Genomic DNA, 22358 nt, shown 5'->3' with positions numbered 1-22358 from the left:
TTCTGCTAAACTCCCTGTGCAATGGTTAAAGCATTTGGCTGCTAACCAAAATGTCAGTGCTTTGAAAATCCACCAGTGGCTCTGTGGGAGAAAGATGAGGCAGTCTGCTTCTATAAAGCTTTATAGCCTTGGAACTCCTATAGGGCAGTTCTCCTCTGTCCTATAGGGTCACTGTCAGTTGGAATTGACTAGATGGTAGCAGGTTTGGTTTCGGTTTGGCTGGCATCCCCGTCTCTCAATCCTCTAGTCCAAATTCCCAAGAGAAAGGTCTGATTTGGATAGTTTATTCTTTTCAGCTAAGTCACTCCAGATGGACTTTCTTTGGGGCGGGTCACCCTGGTGCAAGTAGTTGAGATAGAGCTATAGAGGGCAGTATCTCTTAACAGGGGTCATGGATGAAGGAGGCACTCCAAAACATATCTAACACACTAGATGTGTGCTTCCTGGGGCAGGCAGTCCTGCCTTGACACCCCCTAACCTGACTTGCTTTGGACATTTGCAGGGTAGATATGGATTCCCAGTGAGCCCCCTGGCCAGCACACACCCTAATCTACACTATGGGATTGTGAAGTCAGACACTTCTGGGGGCTCTGGCGCAGCTTTTGCTCTGTGGATGATGGGTGACGACAGACTCTCTGACCACCCGAAATCCACGGAATTTCTCAACATCTGTTTGGGAGAAAACCTGCAGCCCAGCCCAGGACTTCACCCGAGAGAACCAAGCAGCCAACCTGAATTTCCTGGACCTTGTGGAGAACAGACCTGGGCCTTTGACTCTCCTGATTCCATGAGGCAAGATGCTGCTAGGGGCTCTGAGACACAGCTCATGCATCGGGAGAGCTTCTCTTCTGAAGAGGCGCACCGGCAGCGAACAACACCCCCCAGGTCGCCCAGAGACAGCCATCCTCTGGGGAGCCCACGGAGGAGCCAGAGCAGTTCCGCCCAAGTCATGTTCTGGGCTGGCATCCTCCAGGCCCAGATGTGTGTGCTCGATCTAGAGGAAGAGCTGGAGAAGACTGAAGGGCTCAGGGCTGAGCTGAGATGCTGCCTCCCTGTGGCCCCTACAGACCTATCCACCAGCCCAGCGAGTCCCCGAGACTCAGGCTTCCACCCAAGGTCCTCACCCATGGAGGAGAATGTGGGGCAAGACAGCAGTGGGCCTGAGGGGAAGAGCGAGGGGTGGCCAAGGGAGAGAACACCAGGCTCTTCTCCGGAGTGGGGTGCTGAGGAGGAGAGTCTGTTCTTTGACAACCCCCTCTTCCTGAAGAGCCCTTGCTCCGAGACCTATGCTTCTGGAGAGCACTTTTCCTGGGGGTTCCCAGACACCCTTGCAGATGGGAAGACTGGACCTGACAGTCCACAGACTCAGGAGCCTCCACTCCCAGGAAGTGGAGTTCTCTGGGAGCTGGGAAGTGAGCTGGGTTTGGAGGATGACGGCACAACTGATTCCAGTGGACATACCACCCCTCCATTCCCTGTGCCCATCTACAAAGTGCATTCCCTCTCCTGGGCCACAGGGGGTGCCACTGATGAGGCTCCCACAGCACTTCCTGGCCAGGTGGAGAGCGAGGTAAGCACTCAGGCTGCACAGGGCAGCACATAAGGGGAGGGCCTTCCTCTGAGGTCTTCAGGCCTAGAATGCTCTTTTTAGATGCTAAGGTCTTTTGAGATCCTGGGGTAATACAGCAGAAAATAAGGATGAGTTTGGGCTTCAGAATTATAGGAAATATTATTGATGCGTGATATTACCTGAGTATCGTGGAGATTAAGTTCACAAATGTCTCCATCTAGCCAGCTCTAAAGGGCTACATTTGAGTACATTTCGAGAACAAACAGTTCCTCCAATTGCTGCCTGTTCCAGGCCATTCTCAGACTCTGCCTCCAAGGCATTCCCACTGTAACAGGGCAGGGGTCAGCCTGCAAGGGTGACTTCTTTCCCTAATGGGGAGATGTCTGTTTTAGGAGTCCTGCCCTGTCTTTCTTGAGAGATTTCAGCATTTTGTTACTTTCAGCTCAGCATCTCTCATTCACCCCCACCCTGCTTCAATAGATCAGGCCCATATGACAATGGCAAGGATCCATCATATCATCTAGGGGTGGGGACAATAGTGAACAGCATAGTTTTCCCAGGGAGGCCTCTCCTTAAGAGATAAGGCAGGGCAAGATGGCAGAGCGAGGGCTGTAACTTTCTAATTTTCCTAATCCCACAGAACAACGGAAACGAAATCTTAGCCAGGCAGCTCTTGCACCTGAACCCTGAGATCAGAGGATCTCCCTCAGTACTGATTAAAATCCCCTCAACGCGTAGGCCAGTCAGGTCCCCAGAGTTGGGTGGCCATTGCTATGTCCTATGAAGGTGTTCTGGTGGCCTAGTGCCTAAGGCATTTGACTGCTAACCAGAAAGCTGGTGGTTCAGAACCACCAGCCACTCCTCAGAAGGAAGACTGGGCAATCTGCTTCCATAGAGATACTACCTTGGAAACCCAAGAAAAGGTGGCCATGAGTTGGAAGTGACTTGATGGCAGTGAATTTGGTTTAGTTTTTTGGTGCAAAGGTGCCTTCTCTCAGGACTTTTTGCTCTCTAGGGACCTCAGAGGGAAGCCTGTGATCACCATCTTTGATCTTGCATTCTGGGATGGCCAAGCCCAGCCCCACGCCTGGGGACTATTGCCTCCCTATAACAAACAGCCTCTCCTTGGGCTGGGACCCCTGGAGGCAAGGCTATCTAGGTGGACTGGGAAGGGAGGAGGATGGGAGTGGAGGACACTAGAGGCCTTTGCATGTGGGAAAGGCCCTGGAGGCAATTTCTCTCAGCTCAAACCTTGCTCCTCTCCTTTTCTTCCCTCCCTAAGAATTCCTCAAGAGACATTGTTGGTCCTGCCCCACCTGCAGCATCTTGTGTGGACAAAGCATTGGCCTGGGAGTCAGGACACTTTGGATCTGGCCTTGACCCTGCCACTCACCCTGTGCAGCCTTGGGCAAGTCATTTCCTTCCCCTCTCTGGGTATCGCTTAGTCCATCTGTAAGAGGAACATGAACCCAGTGGTTCCCAGGGACTAGGATCCAACATTTCTAGGATGTAGTGCTTCTCCCATGCAGGATTCCTTTTCAGACTGGTGCCAGTGTCCCCTAAACAGGAGGATGGGGAGGGCTGCTTCAGTGTTCCTCCTAGTCAGTCTTCTCCTGCCCTCTTTTCCACACCCTGCCTGGCTTCTCCCTCTTCTCTCAGTATCTTCAGGGCTCATGGTAACTCCTGTGCTTCTCTCCACAGGCCCTGCCCTGTCCTGAGGGCCGGCAAACAGAGGAGGGTTCTTCTTCACCCCAGATTCCTCTCAGTTCCCAGGACAGAGGTGAGACCTAATATAGGAGGATGAGATTAGTCTGTTGGGGAACTGGGTAGTATGAGGCTTTGGGGTCACCAGGAGTTGGATGGTAGTCAATGGTAGTAGGTTTTATGTCTGTCACTAAGAGGCCCTATTGTATTTTACTGGAGCCAAACACACTTGGAGAAAATCCTACTTTCTCTGCCTCTGTGACTTCACCCATAAAATAGGCATAAAAATACTGATCTTACTAAGCAAATGTAAAAATGTGCAAAGGAACTAGCATTTTTGATGCCCAGTTCTTAATGGTTTAGCAAAACTTCTGAATCCCTGGTTGCCTTGGGGCTGAGTCCCAGCCCTTTGCCTGCTGCCTCCGCATGTAGGAGAGGTCACTGCCTGAGGGAGGGAGGGACATGCTGCCCTACAGCTCCATGGGAGGTGCCTCAAGAAGGGAGGTTCTGGAGGTGACAGCTCAGGCTATTCTCCTGGCTCTGCCAGGCCTCTTGACCCACAGCCGGCCTCCCATCTGTGTGTCAGCCTCACCTCATGTTCTTCCTCAGGTCACAGTGATGCTGAGTGTCTGCAGGATTCTGCCACCTGCACCTTGGCCCGTTGCTCCTGGGGGACCCCAGATTCTTCACCAGAGCCTAGCAGCCCAGAGTCTGAGAGCAGAGGTCCTGGCCCCTGGCCCACCCCCGTGTCCTCCCAAGAGGGGAGCCCACAGCTTCCACGCCACCACTCGGGCAGCATTTTCCCCAAGTGGACACTGGATGCTTCACACCTTTCACTCCTGGAGAAAGCTGAGGTCGAGACAAGTTCCCTGGAGAAAGAGGAGGCAAGGGGGACCTCAAGCCCAGAGGAGGAAGTAAAGAGGGAAGACCCAGTCAGCACTGAAGAGGCTAAAGCTGTCCAGCTAGACGTTGATTCAACTTTTACAGAAGGGTAAGTGTCAGACTAACTGGCTTTCTGGCTCCTAATAATTATGGGTGCATTTAGGAATACCCTGATGTGACTGGAGCATGACAAAGGCACATTGGGATTTGCCTAAGATTTACTAATCAGGAGTCCCTGGTTAGGGTAAATGGTTAGGTGCTAGACTACTAGCTAACAGACTGGTAGTTCAAACCTACCCAGAGGTGCCTTGGAAGGAAGGCCTGGTGATCTGTTTCTAAAAGGTCACGGCCTTGAAAACCATATGGGGTTCAACCATACTCTGGACACATGGGGTCATCATGAGTCAAAGTTGACTTAATGGCAACAAACAACAACATTTACTAAGCCAGGATTATTTGAGTGGGGATCAGCAGAGTTTGAGAAAGAAGAGAGGCTTTGAAAGGACAAGAAATGACAGAGCAGATATTCACACTCCTGGATGCAGTTCTGGACATGCTGAGGTGCCATGTGAGAAGTGCTCAAGGGAGGAAAGAAACCAGGAGAGGAAAGAAAAGGAGGAGGTGGTCAGGGAACCTGACCAGGGCCATGTGCCAAGAAAAATGGCAGCAGTGTTAGGCACGTTTGGGGAGTCAAAAGTCAGAGCTTGTAATGTGAGGGCTATAGACTGCTTTGAAGTTGAGGAGTTGTCTGGGAGATATTTATAAGAGAACATAAGGCCAGGGTGCTGGCTAGGATCTTAGGGGAGCACTAAGGGGAAAGCTTCATTAGAACTGAGAAAATGGATCTTGGGGCCCACAGTGGGTTGAATAACCTTACAACAGTAGCCAGAGAGAGGAATAAGCCCACTGGGAAACAAAACTTGATTTATTCCTGCCCCAAGCCAGGGAGGGTTCAGCTCATGGAACTAATAGTCCAGTACATAGAGAGTTAATCCCTTGCATCTCATTATCCTTGGGTGATGGCACCCCAACATTAGTCAGCACCAGAAACCAAGGAGCCATTTTCTTCATGCATGTGGAAAACTGTGATGTCCCTGGAGATGTTCACAGGTTTGGTAACCAGAGGAGCCCTTGAGAGTCTTGTTATACCAGAAGTTAAAGTTCATCCAACTTAAAACAAGAGTAAGTGAATCCACCTAAAGTGAGAACCACACTTTCATAATAAATAATAATAATAAAAAAAAAAGGTTTAGCCAGGGCTTTGTTGTTGTTAGGTGCTGTTGGGTTGATTCTGACTCATAGCTACCCATTAGGACAAAGTCGAAATGCTCTATAGGGTTTTCTAGGCTGTAATATTTATGGGGTCAGATTGCTTGGTCTTTCTCCCACAGAGCTGTGGGGTGGGTTTGAACTGCTGGCCTTTCGGGAGGCAGCCTAGCTAGCACTTAACCATTATACCACCGGGGCCCCTTCTTATAGCATCATTTTCATGGACTTCATGAAATTCTGTGTCTTGTTTTGCAAGATTTGTTTTTTCATCTAGCTTTCATTGTTTGCTCTGTGTCACTGGATCTTTATGAGCCCAGAGAAGCGATGAGAAGTTATCAGCAAAGACCAGGGACCCAGCCTGTGGGCAGAAGTGAATGTTTGTGTTAAGTGAGAGGGCTGTTGAGTGAAGTCTAATTTTATAAGTGGTCAGTTTATTAGTGAATGTTTTCATATTTTGATGTTTTTTGCTTGCCTGCATAATTCCCCTAAGTGTGGTAACTTGCATAATGAATATTCAAATAACTGGGATATCCCAGACCTCAAGAGCTGAGTACTCAATAAGCAAGGTAAGTGTGGGCTTACTTGTGCTCATTTACTAATCCGTTATGAACAAAATGCTTACTTTGCTTACTGGGTACTCTGCCCCTGGCAGAGATTGTAAATTTGAAAAGAGGCTTTGATTCTGTAAGGAAGGTGCTGTGGGGTTGGGAGAAAGAGTCAGTCAGATGCCAGCCATACCTAGAAGCAGAATCTTTGATGTGGTGAAGAAAATGAGAAATTGTTCATTACAGATTAGTCGGTAAGCACAGGTAAGCCCCTGCTTACCTGGATTAAGGGGTATTCTGATACTGCCCGACCTGGTTGTCATGTTGCAGGGGAAACAGAAAGGCCACGGAGAGGTTGGACTTAGTGACATCTGAGATTCAGTGTTAGATTCGGAGTGTTTTGTGAGTCTGCTGGGGGTTCCCTGTGCCTATTTACAGTCATAATTGGTCACCATCCAATCCTTTCGTGGTGAGGGAGTTACTTTTATACAGAGGTACCAGAGCCACTCCATAGAAGGAAAATGGGGCGATCTACTTCCTTAAAGATTTATATTGCCTTGGAAACCCAGTGGGGGTCGCTATGGGTCAGAATCGACTCAGTGGCAGTGAGTTTGGTTTTTGGTTTGGTTTACCAGAGTCAGAGCCAACTCAATGGCACCTAACAACCACCAGATAAGGGCAGTGAGAGGTTGAAAGTCCCCTCTTTACTCCTCCAGCTGTCATTATTCCTCAAGCCAGCCTAGCTTCCTGTTCTCAGCTCAATCCTTAGCATCTTTTTCAGCACCAGATCTAGGAATAGAGACTGGAGCAGGAAGTGGGAGGTGTGAAAGAGGGGCAAGGAGGCATTATGAGGATGCCAGGACAGGTAAGGGAGATGAACAAGTAGCCTTCTGAGGTTTGGGGAGATGATCCCACCTGCCTTTGGGTCAGATTCAACACCATTTAGGTCTCCAAAGAGCTGATGCCTCTTCCACCGGGGGTAAAAAAAGCTCAGAACATCCCTGTAGTTTGCCTGAGAAAGAGCTAGGTACCAAGCTTGTCTCTAACCCTTATCGGCATTGGTAAATCTCCTGCTCTAGGTTCTCTTGGTTCTCAGCCCAGATCAGGCTGTGTCAGACTGGCTGTGATTCTGCCTTTTTCCTGGGTGAGGCCCTGCGACCAGCTCCTCCCCAACCTTTCAAGGCCTTAAGCTCTAGCTCTGACTCTGAGCTCTGAGTGTGGACTCTGGGATCCCCCAACCTGACCTGCAAGGACACTTGACCCAGAACCCCTTGATTTATATCCCAAGTGGTATTAGGGACCTGTGGGAGTCTAAGGACACCAATGGACTCTTCCAGGCTTCCTGAGAGCCCCATGCCTCAAGTACAGCCCACAGAGGAAGGCCAGAGGCCACAGGCTGGAGACAAGCTGGCTAATGGTGTCAGGACTGACAAGGTGGCCTGGAACTTGGCCTCGCGCCTCTATCACCTGGAGGGTTTCCGGAAGTCTGAAGTGGCTGCCTACCTGCAGAAGAAGTAAGGGAGTGAGTGAGCCTGAGTGAGGCTAGAGGTTGAGGCAGGACAGGGAGGAGCTGCAGAGTTCCCTCCACTGGCCGCCCCTCCCTTTCCCTGTCTTCCTCTCATCACTCCATTATTCTTGTCTAGTCCCTCAACATCCTGATCCCTTTCCCCCTCACTCCCTCACCATGCCTGCTTCTTCTCAGTCACACTTGTAGCACCTCTTCTCCATACCCTTTGTCCCTGCTAATGGCCATTGGACACTGTCACATTGCCTACTTCAGACTCCACATGTCCCTACCACTCAATATTACATGGAGGTGCCAGCTGCAGAATGGACTCTGGCTGCCAACTTACCCTCTTGGACCCAGGACCCAGTCTGGTTGTGCCTTTCCCTTGCCTGGTCTGCCCCTGTCAGGCCCCATGATATGTGTAGGCCCTGGGGGCCCCTTTGCATCTGTGCCCTGCAGCCCAGTTCCTTGGCTTCAGGCTTCACCCCCATTCTCCCCTGCAGCAATGACTTCAGCAGGGCTGTGGCTGAGGAGTACTTGTCCTTCTTCCAGTTTGGAGGCCAGAGCCTGGACCGTGCCCTCCGGTAACACCTTTGGGTCCTCCCTGGGGAGGCTGTGGGGGAGGGCAGTGGCACCAGGCCTGAGGCTGGGAGCTGATTGGACCTTAGATCCTAGGTCCTGCAGGGCCCTGTCAGCCTTGGCTCTGATCAGCTTTGGCCTTCCTTCTCAGGAGTTTTCTCCAGGCCCTGGTGCTCAGTGGAGAGACTCAGGAGCGCGAACGGATCCTCTACCAGTTCTCAAAGCGTTTCCTCCACTGCAATCCAGGGGTCTTCTCCTCAGTAGGTAGGGAGGGGTCAGCTCTGGGGGCAGGGGCTTTGGGTACCTGGGAGAATGATAGCACAAATGTGGTCCCCCCATGTCTGCTCAGGAGTTCACTGTTAGTTCAGTGGTGGTGGTGCAAGTGTGTTGGGTGTAGGAGAAATGGAAACATTGTGGGGTCACCCAGCCTAGTGGTGACAGGAGGAGCAGGAATTCTGATTCTGATTTCAAATGAGCTTTTTCTCCTCTGGTTTCCCTCTGGGACAGATTCTGTGCACACCTTGACCTGTGCGATCATGCTCCTTAACACTGACCTGCACGGACAGGTAGGAGGGTGGGGAGAGTGCCTGTGGAAGAGGCAGGGGGCTGTGGTGAGGGACCTTGGAATTTTCAAAGGTGCAACAGGAGGTGAATTGAGAGTCTTGTGAGTGGGAGTGAGAGGAAGAGAAGACCAGCTTTGCTGGGAGGGGATCAGGAAAGAGCCCCAGGGGATGTGGATGTGGAGAACAGGTGGAAGCTCCCAAGGGGCTAGGGAGTTTATAAGATTGGGGTGGGGTATATGACAACTGCCCCTTCTCCCCATGGCCACAGAACATTGGGAAAAGCATGAGCTGCCAAGAATTCATCACCAACTTGAACGGCCTGCAGGATGGCAGGAATTTTCCCAAGGAGCTGCTGAAGGTATGGTAGGGCTCAGGACCCCGGGCTCACTGCTGGGGATCAGAAGCCTTAGCTCCTTATCCCAAGGAGAATGCTGAGCTCTGGACTGGCTCTGACAAAATGTCCTTGAGAGAATGTTGTCAGATGCTATGGAGTCGGTGCCTGACTCATTGCAAAAAGGGCATGCGGTTGGCATCTTCTGACCTTCTCTGACTTCACAAGAGGAAGACAGAATCACCATCAGCAGCCCAAGGTTATTCCTGTAAGGCCAGGCATGCTGCCACCCTCCAGCCTTTTACCAATTCTGACACCAACCATCCCTCCCACGGCACTCACTACTTCTCTTCTGGGTTCAATAACTCATTGCAGTGTCCACACAGAACTTAAATAATACTCATGCTTATAGAGTTTATTAGGGAAGTAACAGGCTAAAATTTAGGTTCAGGAATGCTCTCAGGATACAGTTCTTAGATCAAGACAGGCTCCTCTCTGCTGTGCCCTCAGACACACCTCTCTGGCCCTTGGCCTCTTGGCCTGGCCTCTGCCCTCTGCCCTGCTTGGGCAAGTGTTACAAAGCTTATTTAGCTTTGCTGATAAGTACACCTAGGTGCACCCCACTCTGTCATCAGCAAGCCTCCTGCCCAAGGGCACTCAGCTTTCTCACTCTGTGGGCCAGGTAAGCCTGCGGCTCTGTCATGTGCCTCTTGGTTCCACTCTGATTGTCTCTCTGCTAGGTATCTCTCTCTGCCAGGGCACCTCTCTCTGCTGAGAGTCTCTCTCTGCCAGGCATCTCTGCCAGGGAGGTCCAGTGCAGGGATCTTGGGTCTGAGGATGCACTCTATCTACTTCACCTCTAGCTCTTCTCTCTTGATGGCAGTGAGATCCCCTCTCTGTCTCTAAGAGGGCTCTTTAAGCCTGACAGAGTGACAAAACTAACCAATCCCAACATCAGAGTTCTACACACCTTATTTGCATGGTAATCTGATGGGAGTTACAAAGACAATGGCTAGAAAATACCAAGTAATTCATTACATCACACTCATGGTGACTTCATGCACAACGGAACAAAATGCTGCCTGGTCCTGTGCCATCCCACGATTCATTGAAAACTGTACTATTGTGATCTATAAGGTTTTCCTTGGCTGATTTTTGGAAATAGGGCATCAGTCCTTTCTTCTTCATTCATCTTAGTCTGGAAGCTCTGCTGAAACCTATTCAGTATCACAGCACCATTTAACTCTCCACTGATAGATGGGTGGTGGCTGTACGTGAGGTGCATTGACCTTATTACAGGTCTGCTAAGAGTGTGGGCTGTGGCCAGCAGCACCACCTACTCCATGGAGTGCCTATTCATGGGCCCTGCCCTTGTGTTGTTGTTATGTGCTGTCGAGTCAGACCCAGCTCACAGCGACCCCTCCTTGGGTTTTCCGAGGCAATATCACTATGGAAGTAGATTGCCCAACCTTCTTTCCTGCCCTGGATCTACTGAATTCGAATCTCGATCCACTTTTGGTGATTCGCAGGCTTGCTAAAGTCTGAAAAGCACTGGCTTATTGGTTTTCTGAGTGAGCAAAGGGCAAAGCTTCAAGTGGAGCAAGTCTAGAGCTCAGCTTTGGGAGCCTGGTGTTCCTGCCTTCATATTCTTGTCTTGACCACTTACCTCTTGGCCAGCTCACATTTTCTCATGGTGGTTATTGCCATCTCACAGAGTTGCTAATGAGATTAAATAGTTTGCCAAATGCTTATCACTGTGTCTGGAACACAGCATGCTCTTCACAGTCAATTAGATCATTTGTTCTTTCATTTATTTTTTAAAAACACAAACCAGATGCCTTTGAGTTGATACTGACTCACAAGACACCCATGTGTGTCAGAAAAGAACTGCACTCCATAGGGTTTTCAGTGGCTGATTTTTTGGGAATAGATCATTTTTAGGCCTTTCTTCTGAGGGACCTCTGGATGGACTTGAACCTCTAACCTTCTGGTTAGCAGCCAAGTATGTTAACCGTTTCTATCATACAGGGAATGTTTATTGAACAGCTGCTTTGTGCCAGACCCCTTGCTAGGTACTGCAAAGGCCGCAAAAATCAGGGCTTTGAGCTGGCTCATTCTGGTTCTTACCCCTGCTGAAAATTTGCATTTCCAACTCTGATATACTCAATCAGAACCTACATTTTAACCAGTTCTAGGCAGAACCTTCCACAAGCAGAGTTATTAACACACCTGACAAAAGTGCTCCATAATTTATTTTGTGGATGAATGGATGGATGAACTGCTTCCCTGACTCAAGGCAGAAGGGCAGCTATGTTTTACAGGGGGACGTGGAGCAGGCAGGTTGCAGACACACCCCTATGCTACCTTTGCCACACAGAGAGGGCCCCATAGGGCCCAAGGCTCAACCTGTCCACCTGTGTGCTTCTGTTCCAGGCCCTATACTGGTCTATCCGAAGTGAGAAGCTTGAATGGGCCGTGTAAGTGAGAGCTTTCCTTTCCCCTCCTGGCCCTCCAGGTGAGAGCCTGTCTCTGGGCCTGTCTTCCCTCCACTTGCCCATCTGGGAGTTGGAAAAGCTCAGGGCCCTGAACAGTGTTCCTAGCTGGGTGGGATGAGGTCAGGGCCAGGGCACTGGTCTAGTCTCAGAGAAGGATGGAGAGGAGCCCAGGCAATACTTGGAGGACCCAAGGGTAGCAAGGGAGTGGGTATAGTTGTGAGTGAGGAAACTGATGGGTTAGTTTGGAGAGATGACTTCTTTTGGGAGGTCCTGGGGTATGGATCTCCAGCAAAAAAGGAGGTGCTGAGGCCCTGGGAGATAGTGGTCACCTCCTGATGGTCTTTGCCCAGCCAGTCCTTCCAGCCTGATTCTCTCATGTCCAGGGATGAAGAAGATGCAGCCAGACCTGAGAAGACCAGGCCTTCTCCCTCAGCTGGCAAGACGAGCAACCCCTTTCTTCAGCTGGCCCAGGACCCCACAGTGCCCATCTATAAGCAGGGCATCCTGGCTCGGAAGATGCATCATGATGCGGATGGCAAGAAGAGTGAGTGTCTGCTGCCCTGTGATTGTGTGTGGGTGGCTGTGTGGACAGAGCTGAAGCATGGCAAGGGTCTGCTCAGGGGCATGTGTGTCTGTATGCCCAGGGAGTGCAAAGAGACATGGAACCTGTTGAGGACAAGCAGCGTGTGTTCCCTTCTCAGCATGTACTGCAGGCTGAAGGTGGGACTGCAGGCTGAAGGTGGGACAAGGGCTGTGCCAGGCACTGGGAGGCAGAAGGGAGTGAGAGAAAATAGACCTCAGAGAGCCTATGTATAGCAGAAATTAGACAAGTACATCAGTGTCTACAATGAAAGGTAGAAAGAGGTGAGTGGTGTAGGAGGGATAGAGCAAGCACGGGGGCTTGGAGGAGGGAAAGGTTTTGGTTTTAGTTTTTGGGGTGGGATGTTGGGAGCAGGGATAGGGAAGGCTTCTGGGAAATCTTGGGGTCCAAGCTGAGCCTTGGAGAATACAAGGATGTGGGCATTTGAAATTGGACAGAGGACATCTCCCACAGAGAAAAGAGCAAATGGAGTTTGGTCAGAATATGGGGTATGTCAAAGAGAATGGTGGGGAAATGTTTTGGGGGAAAAATTACCAGGTTCTAAGTTTAGGTCTCATTCCACAGGCAACTGAAGGCTGTAGGGCAGGGCAGCAACATGACCAGAGCAGTGTTCTAGGCAGATTACTCTGGAAGCATGGATAAAATAGAATGGAGATGTGATGACTAGGAAGGGGATCAGCAATCATGTGCAAGAAACTACAGGGACGTGAGCCAGGCCCTGGCAATGTGGCCACAGGGAAATCAGGCCTTTTGTGTACAGACTTTAGAGTTTAGGAGCAAGAGTGAGTCTCCCCAAACAAGACCAGGGTGCAGGGTAGTGGAGAGAAGGCAGGGGAGGAAGGAAGCCAGCAGTTGGTGCCCAGAGTAGGGTACACAGGGACGGATGCCTCCTCTCAGAAGATCCCTCTGGATTGGTACACAGAGGAGGAGCCAGAAAATGTCTAGATGGAACTGTGCTTGTGGGTGGTGTGTTTGCATATTGGCAGATAGGGTTGAGGGTATGTGTTCAGGGAGGGGATGGTCTGTATGATCATCACATTTGTACATGAAGAGTTCTCTGCCTTCGTTTCCAAGTGTGATTGCCTGTGTGTGGAGAGACTGTGTATGTGTGTGATTATACGAGCTTGTTTGTTGGTACGCTTAAATGTGCGTATGTGTGGATGGGGAGCATCCTGGGGAGGGACCGGAGGTGGTGCTGGAGGCATGGGGACTCAGAGACTGTGTTTGCACATGTGTATGTCTGAGTGTGTGAGACTGTTTGAATGGGGGTGCGGCCATCTAACTTTGTCTTCTGCTCTGGGAGCAGCACCTTGGGGCAAGCGTGGCTGGAAGATGTTCCACACCTTACTGCGAGGAATGGTACTCTATTTCCTGAAGGTAGGGAGGCAGTGGACACCCCTTACGGAGTACTGTGGTGAAGGGGAGGGTCAACTGTTGAGAGGGTGGGCAACTGATAACCTTTCCTGAGCCCCTGTGCCCAATGACAGGGAGAAGAACAGTGTCCTCAGGGGGAGAGTTTGTTGGGGCAGATGGTAGATGAGCCTGTGGGGGTGCACCACTCTCTGGCAACCCCTGCCGCCCATTACACCAAGAAGCCACACGTCTTCCAGCTGCGTACTGCTGACTGGCGCCTCTACCTCTTCCAGGCACCGTAAGTCCCTGGGGTGGGATACAAGCAGCAAGGGCTCAGACCCTCCCTGCCCATCTAGCCTTCCTCTCTTCTGACTCCCTGCTCACACCCTTGACACCTGCTTACCCTGGCAATGGTGCAAGGCACCACACTTACCAAGAATACTTGGAATGCTGTAGCTAGAAGAGGTCATTATACCAGCTGGGTAGCGTTGATTCTGACTCACATACTTGTTGTTAGATGCTGTTGAGTTGGTTCAAACTCATAGAACCCTATGAATGATATAACAAAAACACTGCCCAGTCATACCCATACTCAAAATTGTTGCTAAATTTGAGCCCATTGTTGCGGCCACTATGTCAGTCCATCTCCTTGAGGGTCTTTCTCTTTACGAAGCATGATGTCCTTTAGGGAATGGTCCTTCCTGATAACATGTCCGAAGTATGTAAAATGAAATCTTGCCATCCTTGCTTCTAAGGAACATTCTATCTGTACTCCTTCCAAGACAGATTTGTTTGTTCTGCAAGTCTGTGGCTTATTTAAATATCTTCACCAACACAATTCAAAGGCATCAGTTCTTCTTTGGTTTTCCTTGTTCATTGTCCAGGTTTCACATACATGTGAGATGACTGAAAACACCATCGCTTAGGTCAGGCCCAGCCTCCTTCCGAAGAGGCTGGGCAATGTACTTTCCGAAGTGATACTGCCTCAGAAACCCAAGGAGGGGTCGCCATGAGTCGGGTCTGACTCAATGGCACATAACAACAACAACAACAGGTCAGGCACATCTTACTCTTCAAAGTGACGTCTTTGCTTTTAACACTTTAAAGAGATCTTTTGCAGCAGATTAGCCCAATACAGTATGCCATTTGATTTCTTGACTGTTGCTTCCATGGGCGCTAATTGTGGATCCAAGTAAAATGAAATCCCTGACAACCTCAGTCATTTCTCCATTTATCAAAATGTTGCATATTGGTCCAGTTGTGAGGATTTGTGTTTTATGTTGATGTATAGTCCATAATGAATGAAGACTGTAGTCTTTGATCTTTATCAGGAAGTGCTTTAAGTCTTTTTCTCTTTCAGCAAGCAAGGTTGTGTCATCTGCGTATCATCCTCCAATCCTGATGCAGAGTTCTTCTTCATATAGTCCAGCTTCTCAGATTATTTGGTCAAGTGTACAGAATGAATAAGTGTATGAAAGGATACAACCCTGATGCATACCTCTTGATTTTAAACTGTGCAATATCTTCTTGGTGTGTTTGAATAAATGCCTCTTGGTCTATATATAGGTTCTTCATGAGAACAATTGACTGTTCTGGAATTCTTTGAAATGTCATCATAATTTCTATGATCCACACAGTTTTTATTGTGTAGTCAATAAAAGACATGTAAACACCCTTGTGGGATTCTGTGCCTTCAGCCAAGATCCATCTGACACCAGCAATGGTATCCCTCATTCCATATCCTCCTCTGAATTTGGCTTGAATTTCTGGTAGCTCCCTGTCTATGTATGTACTGATGCAACTGTTTTTAAATTATTTTCAGCAAAATTTTACTTGTGTGTTATAGTAATGATATTGTTCCAAAATTTCCACATTCTGTTGATCACCTTTCTTTGGAATGGGCACAAATATTGATCTCTGTCAGGAAGTTGGCCAGGTAGCTGTCTTCCAAATTTCTTAGCATAGATGAGTGAGTTCTTCCAGTGTTGGATCTGTTTGTTGAAATATCTCAATGTGAATCCCATCAACTTCTGGAGCCTTGGTTTTTGCCAGTGCCTTCAGTGTAGCTTGCACTTATTCCTTCAGTACCATTGGTTCTTGATCATGTGTTGCCTTCAGAAATGGTTGAACACCAGCCACTTCTTTTGGTACAGTGACTCTGTGTATTCCTTCCATCTTCTTTTGATGTTTCCTGCATCATTCAATATAGAATCTTTCAATATTGCAACTTGAGGCTTGAATTTTTTCTTCAGTTCTTTCAGCTTGAGAAATGCCAAATGTGCTCTTCCCTTTTGGTTTTCTAACTCCAGCTCCTTATACATTTCATTACAAACTTTGCTTTGTCTTCTTGAGCTGCCCTTGGAAATCTTCTGTTTGCTTGAGCTGCTGTATATTCAACAGCAAGTTTCAGAGTCTCTTCTGATATCCGTTTTGTTCTTTTGTCTTTTTAATGACCTTTTGCTTTCTTCATGTATGATGTCCTTGATATCATTCCACAACTCACCTGGTCTTTGGTTCCCAGTGTTCAATGCATCAAATCTGTTCATTGGATGATCTCTAAATTCAGGTGGATATACTCAAGATCGTATTTTGGCTCTCTTAGATTTGTTTTAATTTTCTTCAGCTTTGAAGCTGCAGTTGAACTTGCACATGAGCAATTAATAGTCTGATCCACAGTTGGCCCCTGGCTTTGCACTGACTGATGATATTGAGCTTTTCTATGACCGCTTTCCACAGATGTAGTTGATCTGATTCCTGTGTATTCCATATAGCAAGGTCCACATGTATATTCATTATTCATGTTTTTGAAAAAAGGTATTTGCAGTGAATAACCAGTTGGTCTCGCAAAATTCTGTCATGCGCTCTCTGGCATTGTTTCTATCACCAAGCCTCACTACTACTGCTTTCAACTTTCTCATACCAATTACCAGTAATTATCAATGAATCTTGATCAATTTCAGACTGCAGAAGTTGGTAAAAATCTTTAATTTCTTCATCTTTGGCATTAGTGGTTGGTGTGTAAATTTGAATAGTAGTTGTATTAACTGTATGTGTTTAGATATTATCCTATCACTAACAGAATGAGGCAAATTGACTCGATGGCAGTGAGTTTGGTATCACTGACAGTGTTGTTCTTCAGCATAGATCTTGAAATGTTCTTTTGACAACAAATGTGATGACATTCTTCTTCAATTTGTCATTCTCTGCATAGACAACCATATGATTGTTTGATTCAAAATGACCAATAGTAGTTCATTTCAGCTCACTGATTCCTTGGGTGTTTATCTTCAAACGTTCCATTTCATTTTTGACAATGTCCAATTTTCCTAGATTCATACTTTGTGCATTCCACATTCCATCTACTAATGGATGTTTGCAGCTGTTTCTTCTCATTGTGAGTTGTGTTACATCAGCACATGAAGGTCCTGAAAGCTTCACCCCATTACCGTGGACTCTACTTTGAGGAGGTAGCTCTTCCCAAGTCATATTTTGACTGCCTTCCAACATGATGGGCTTATCTTCTAGCAGAATATCAGTTTCGCTGCTATTCATAAGGTTTTCACTAGCCAATTTTTTTCAGAAGTAGACTGCCAAGTCCTTCTTCCTACTCTGTCTTAGTCTGGAAACTCTGCTGAAATCTGTCCACCATGGGTGACCCTGCTAGGATTTGAAATACTGGTGGTATAGCTTAAAATATCACGTAAGCCACCACAGTACGACAAACTGACAGACCGACTCATGGCGGCCCTGTGTGTGTCAGAGTAGAACTGTGCTCCATAGAGTTTTTGCTGTTTGTTCAAAAGGACATCTCCAGTCTTCTGAGGTACCTCTGGGTGAACTCAAATGTCCAACTTTTGATTAGCGGCCAAGCTCATTAACTGTTTGTACCATTCAGGGACTCCTTGAAGAGGTTGTGGGGCTGGCACATATGAAGCATGCATGCCCCCTGCTCCTCTCTTCTGCCCCTTGGCAGATTTTGTCAATGGACCAAACTTTTCTATTTAAGCCCAAATTAAGCCTCAGAGTCCTAAATAGAGGAAACCACTGTCCTCCAGTAGATTCTGATTCATAATGACCCTATAGGGCAGAGTAGAGCTGCCTGATATTTTCCAAGGTAAATCTTTACAGAAGTAGACTGCCTCATCTTTCTCCTGCAGAGCAGCTGTTGTTGTTTCATGTGCCAACTCATAGCAACCCCCTCCTTGGGTTTCCAAGACAGTATCACTACGAAAGTAGATTGCCCAACCTTCCTTCTGAGGAGTGGCTGGTGGGTTTGAACCGCCAGCCTTCTGGTTAGCAGTCAAGTGCCTTAGGCACTAGGCTACCGTGGGGAGCAGCTAGTGGGTTCTAACCACCAACTTTTGGTTAGCAGCCAAATGCTTTAACTATGGCACCACCAGAGGTCCCCTGAATAGATCGTGTTTTGGCACGTAATATAAAAACTATTTCCTTCCCGCATTTTACTTGATAACAGATGAGAGAAACCGGATGAGATCAACCACCCTGCCAGAAGCAGAGCTTCTCGCCGTTTTGAGGTTCTGACCTGGCCTGTGTCCTGAGCGCCTGGATGGCAGTGTAGATCACTGAAAATTGGGGGTGGGGTTGGGGCAGGTGAGCGGACTGCCTCTGTGGCCCTGGAGACCGACGACTTCCTCTGCCCACAGTACTGCCAAGGAGATGAGTTCCTGGATCGCGCGCATCAACCTGGCCGCCGCCACGCACTCGGCGCCGCCCTTCCCCGCCGCGGTGGGCTCCCAGCGCCGATTCGTGAGGCCCATCCTCCCGGTGGGCCCTGCCCAGTGCTCCCTAGTACGATTTCCGGGCAGGTGCAGGGTGCGAGGGTGGGGCGAGGCGGTTGGGGAGGCGATTTGCACACTTGAGTATGGACAGGGCGAGGAAATGAAACGGAAGGGGTTTGTAGACCTGTGCCTGGAAACGGGCGGGGCGAGGTGTGCCCTTGGCATAGCTTCTCCTACCGCCTCCTGCTCCCAGGAAGAGCAGCATCGATCCCACGAGAACTGCTTGGATGCTGCCTCCGACGACCTGCTGGATCTGCAGAGAAACTTACCCGAGCGGCGAGGCCGCAGCCGCGAGCTAGAGGAGTACCGTTTGCGCAAGGAATATCTCGAGTATGAGGTGAGCGCCTGTGTCTCCCACCCCTTCACCCAGAATCTCCCTGGCTGTGCGGCTGGGCGCCCGCCTCTCTGTCCTCTCGGCTGGACCCTTTGCTGCCCTCTCGTGGCTTCGCGAAGCTTGCCACCTTCACTCCCCTCTGTGAGACGCCTAGGGCAAGGGTACAGGTGCCTGTGTGAGCTGTCTGCGTACAAGCGTGTGCACTCAGCCTCTTCACATTTTGTCCTGGGGGCACAAAGCAGCTGTTTGTATGGGAACAGAGCGGAAGCGTTATTTTTATCACTTGTTTTCTTCTAAGAGTTTTAAGTTTTCACCAGATTGAAAGACAAAAGTTGTATTCTAAATAATAGAATAATCACATTCTAAATTCTAATAATAATAATAGATAGTATAGGCACACTGGAGCCCTGGAGGCACAGTGAAGCACTCACTTGTCTGCTAACCAAAAGGTTTGTGAACCCACAGCCCTCCCTGGGAGAAAGACCTAGGGTTCTGTGGCTATAAAGATTACAGCCTAGGACACCCTACTGGGCAGTTCTACTCTGTCACATGGGGTTGCTAGGAGTTGAAAATCGACTTTAAGTGGCACACAGCAACAACAGGCACATTGCATGGATTATCTTATTTAATTATCTAACTCCAGGGTAGATACTACTATCTTCATTTTACAGATGAGGAAACTGAGGCACAGAGAGATTATTATACAACTTGTCCAAGATCACACAGTGGGTGGAGGAGCCAGAAGTTGAACATGTACCCTCTCAACCACTACACTCTTCCAAACCTGATAAACTGGCATGCCACTCCTATTAAGTGTGTGCCTCAATAATGGTCTTCCCTAAGGAGTGGCCATCTTGGCATCACTATGTTAGGTGCCAGCATGTGTTAGTCCCTACCTCTTCCAAAACATGTCTGAATTCTGATTTGGCTGCATGTCAACATGTATTCAGTGACTGAGTGCTTGCTTCAAAGGTCCTGGGCAACCTGTGCTTAGGGTGGAGCCCATTGGGCAGAAGGGATGTTTGAAATGCAGTATGAGGACAGCAGGGATCAAAGGCCAGCAGAGGCAGAGACCAGGGAAGGGGTGGTAAGCATCGGTTCCTGGCTGTGCCCACTGGGCCTTCATGTGTCTCCCCTCCCTTCCCTGGCCTGTCTTAAACCTCCTTGTGCATTCCTTTGGGTGCTTGGATGAATACATGCTTGTGAGCATACCACTTTCCAGAAGCACTGAGGTGTGGCCAAAAGGACCTGGCTCTGCCCTCAGAATTCCAACCTTGCTGCTGACCAGCCATGATCTTTAACAAGCCTGTGACCTTCCCTACACCTCATTTTTCTTCTTCATAAAACAGAGACAGTGACTCATGCCCTCGCCAACCTCACAGGGCTGCAATGAGTATCCAGTGGGATGGAGAATGGGAAAGCATTTGCAAACTGGGGACTACATCTGAAGGCTGCTAGTTACTGTTACTTAAGTCCTGCCCAGATGCCTTAGGAGTGTTAGACGGTAGTTGGCACCATGTGCTACAGATGCCAGTTATTAAAATGTTATTCACACTCAACTAGAGTTTAGTATAGCTGAGAACTATTATGTCTACTGTTGCACACATCTTAGGTATAGCGGGCTACATATCGTTTAGTGTCTCGGAGATATAACACGTTCTAGAGATGTTAGTTACAGCACTACAAGGTGTTGATGATTAGAACATGGCTAAGCTAATATGATTATTCTAATACTGTACAGATAACTACAGTTTTATAATAGGTTTCCATTGTGCTCTGCAGAATCCGGTGGTTCAAGTACCAGAACCACCGAGTGATAGGATCTGTTGGTCTGTCTAGTCCTCTGCAGAAGGCTTTATCAGCATAGCTTCATACAGATGTGAGCTGATTCTTATGATTGCAGCCTTCCTGCCCAGAGACAGGAGGGTGCTAAGGGGCGGGGCCTGTGTGTTGCAGAAAATGCGCTACGAGACATACGTGCAGCTGTTGGTGGCCCGTCTGCATTGCCCCACCGAGGACCTGGACCCGTGGGAGGAGCAGCTGGGGAAGGAAACTGGAGATGTCCAGGAGCCCAAGCCTAGCCTGAAGAAGTCTCACTCAAGCCCGTCCCTGCACCAGGATGAGGCCCCCACAACAGCCAAGGTGAAGCGCAACATCTCAGAGCGCAGAACCTACCGGAAGATCATCCCCAAGCGGAACCGCAATCAGCTGTGAAGCCGGCACCAAAGCCAGCACCACTTCTCAGATACTGGTCCCTGCCCCAGGGTAGACTTGAAGTGAAACCTAGAGGAGCGTTATTTCAGTGAATTCATGACAAAGGATGAGGTATCTCCCCCTCCCAGCTAGGAGGGAACCCACGTCCTCCGGTTCCCTTTGGAAGGACAGCCCCTCATTTCCCTGTTGGTCTTCATTCTTTCACTTACTGGAGCTTTCCTGATATTGCTGGATCCTTTCTTCCATGGAGTCCCTCAGTTGCCCTAGGCCCACTCCTGAGGAAGCTTGAGGACTTGGCTCCACTTCCCAAGGTCTTCTCATGTCGTCCTTCAGCTTCCCTTCCTTAGGCAGGATCCAGAGCTGTCTATTTCCCAGGCCAGTGAGAAGGTCAGCACTTGTTTGAAAAGCAGAGCACAAGTGGGTCCCTGGTCTTCTGGGAGATTGCAGGGGCAGCAGAGGACTCTGGGAAGTCAAAAACCAGGGGAGCAACAACCCTGAGGATAGTCTTACTTTAGGATTGAGATGCCCTGCTTGGGGAGCCCCAGGAGAGGACTCCCAGCAGACACCAACCAACCTGTCTTGCTAGAGCCTGCCCTGCCCACCAACAGGGCAGGGGCAAGGACTTCAGCAAGCTCCAGGGCTCCAGGAGGCTGACCCTGAGGCCCTATGGCTTTGTCTCCTTCTGGCTCTTTTTTCCCCCACATTCATGCATGAACCTAGGCAGATGAGAGAGGCTCTGGCCTCGTGAGCCCAGTTGCTAATCAGCAGAGCAGAGCCAAGGCCTGTTAGTGAGGGCCGAAGGAGTGTCAGGGTTTCTGAGCACTGTGGAGAGCCCTGAGGCTCTGGGAACAAGGGGCCTTTGTTTTTTCAGAGCAGGAAAAGGGGGTTCTCCAGGTTCATATCCCTGGGGAGAGTAGTTAAAGGTGGTAACACTTAGGGAGAGGAGAGGTCTTCCTTGGCTGGAGCCAAAGCTGAGATTTGTGAGAGATGGTGGGGTAGAGGCCTGGAAGGCCAGTGAGGCCCAGGTCAGGCTCAAGATATTCCTGTGGTTCAGCAGGTCTGAGAAAATACTCCATGCCCCCCTTGCCACACACCACTCCTTAAAAGCTCCATTGTCATGAGGCATTAGGCCCCCTTCTGTGCCCCTTGCCCACCCCTGGCCAGCTCACAGGGGGTTAGCTGCCCTCCCCTGAGAAATCCCAGAGCACTGCCCTCTGGCTATCTCCCAGCTGGGCTTGTTCTCTAGGGGAGCTTCCGGAGACTCAAGGACCCGAGGCTCTGCCTGTGGGAAGAAGGCTGGGCTGGAGGGAGCAGCCACCATTGTCTCTGTTCAGCCAAGTGTGCGACCAGGCTGCCTGCTGGCCGCCTGCAGCCGCCCTGCCTCTCCAGCCTTCCTTCTGGGCCAGCTTCTTGTTTTCTGATGATTGTTACCGGTTCCTCAGCTAAAGATTGGCCATGGGGGCCATTCCAGGTCTCTGATTAGGCCATGCACCCAATGGGTGCGCAATAAATACAGGCCAAAAAACAGAGGTGTGTGCAAGTGTGTGAGGAGGAGAGAGCCAGGCACTTCTGGGTAGGCGAGTCCACGTGGAGTGTGGTGGGCTGTTTCCCC

At 49.4% G+C, this 22358-nt stretch overlaps 1 protein-coding gene across 1 annotated transcript; it reads left to right on the top strand.

The window, feature by feature from the left end:
- The first annotated feature begins 613 nt into the window (after window positions 1-613).
- On the top strand, window positions 614-20746 carry PSD4 (pleckstrin and Sec7 domain containing 4). Its single transcript, XM_042783524.1, has 16 exons — window positions 614-1570; window positions 2853-2978; window positions 3272-3350; window positions 3884-4265; window positions 7308-7484; window positions 7981-8061; window positions 8208-8320; window positions 8564-8622; window positions 8888-8977; window positions 11384-11427; window positions 11829-11989; window positions 13353-13423; window positions 13534-13697; window positions 18064-18208; window positions 18392-18535; window positions 20489-20746. The coding sequence occupies exons 1-16, from the start codon at window positions 614-616 to the stop codon at window positions 20744-20746; spliced, it is 3051 nt and encodes a 1016-aa protein (XP_042639458.1).
- The last annotated feature ends 1612 nt before the right edge of the window (window positions 20747-22358 follow it).

This window comes from Orycteropus afer, unplaced genomic scaffold (genome assembly GCF_000298275.1).
Source record: "Orycteropus afer afer isolate SDZICR_OR568_19922 unplaced genomic scaffold, OryAfe1.0 scaffold00017, whole genome shotgun sequence".
Taxonomy (NCBI): Eukaryota; Metazoa; Chordata; class Mammalia; order Tubulidentata; family Orycteropodidae; genus Orycteropus; species Orycteropus afer.
This window is presented reverse-complemented; position numbering and strand designations above follow the sequence as displayed.

What these genes read in the sequence shown, in the direction of transcription:
- PSD4 (XM_042783524.1), top strand. Translation starts at nt 614, where the DNA reads ATGATGGGTGACGACAGACTCTCTGACCACCCGAAATCCACGGAATTT. An exon ending in TCTCAGTTCCCAGGACAGAG is followed by an intron (nt 3,351 to 3,883) that starts GTGAGACCTAAT and finishes GTTCTTCCTCAG; the next exon opens with GTCACAGTGATGCTGAGTGT. An exon ending in TGATGCGGATGGCAAGAAGA is followed by an intron (nt 11,990 to 13,352) that starts GTGAGTGTCTGC and finishes CTCTGGGAGCAG; the next exon opens with CACCTTGGGGCAAGCGTGGC.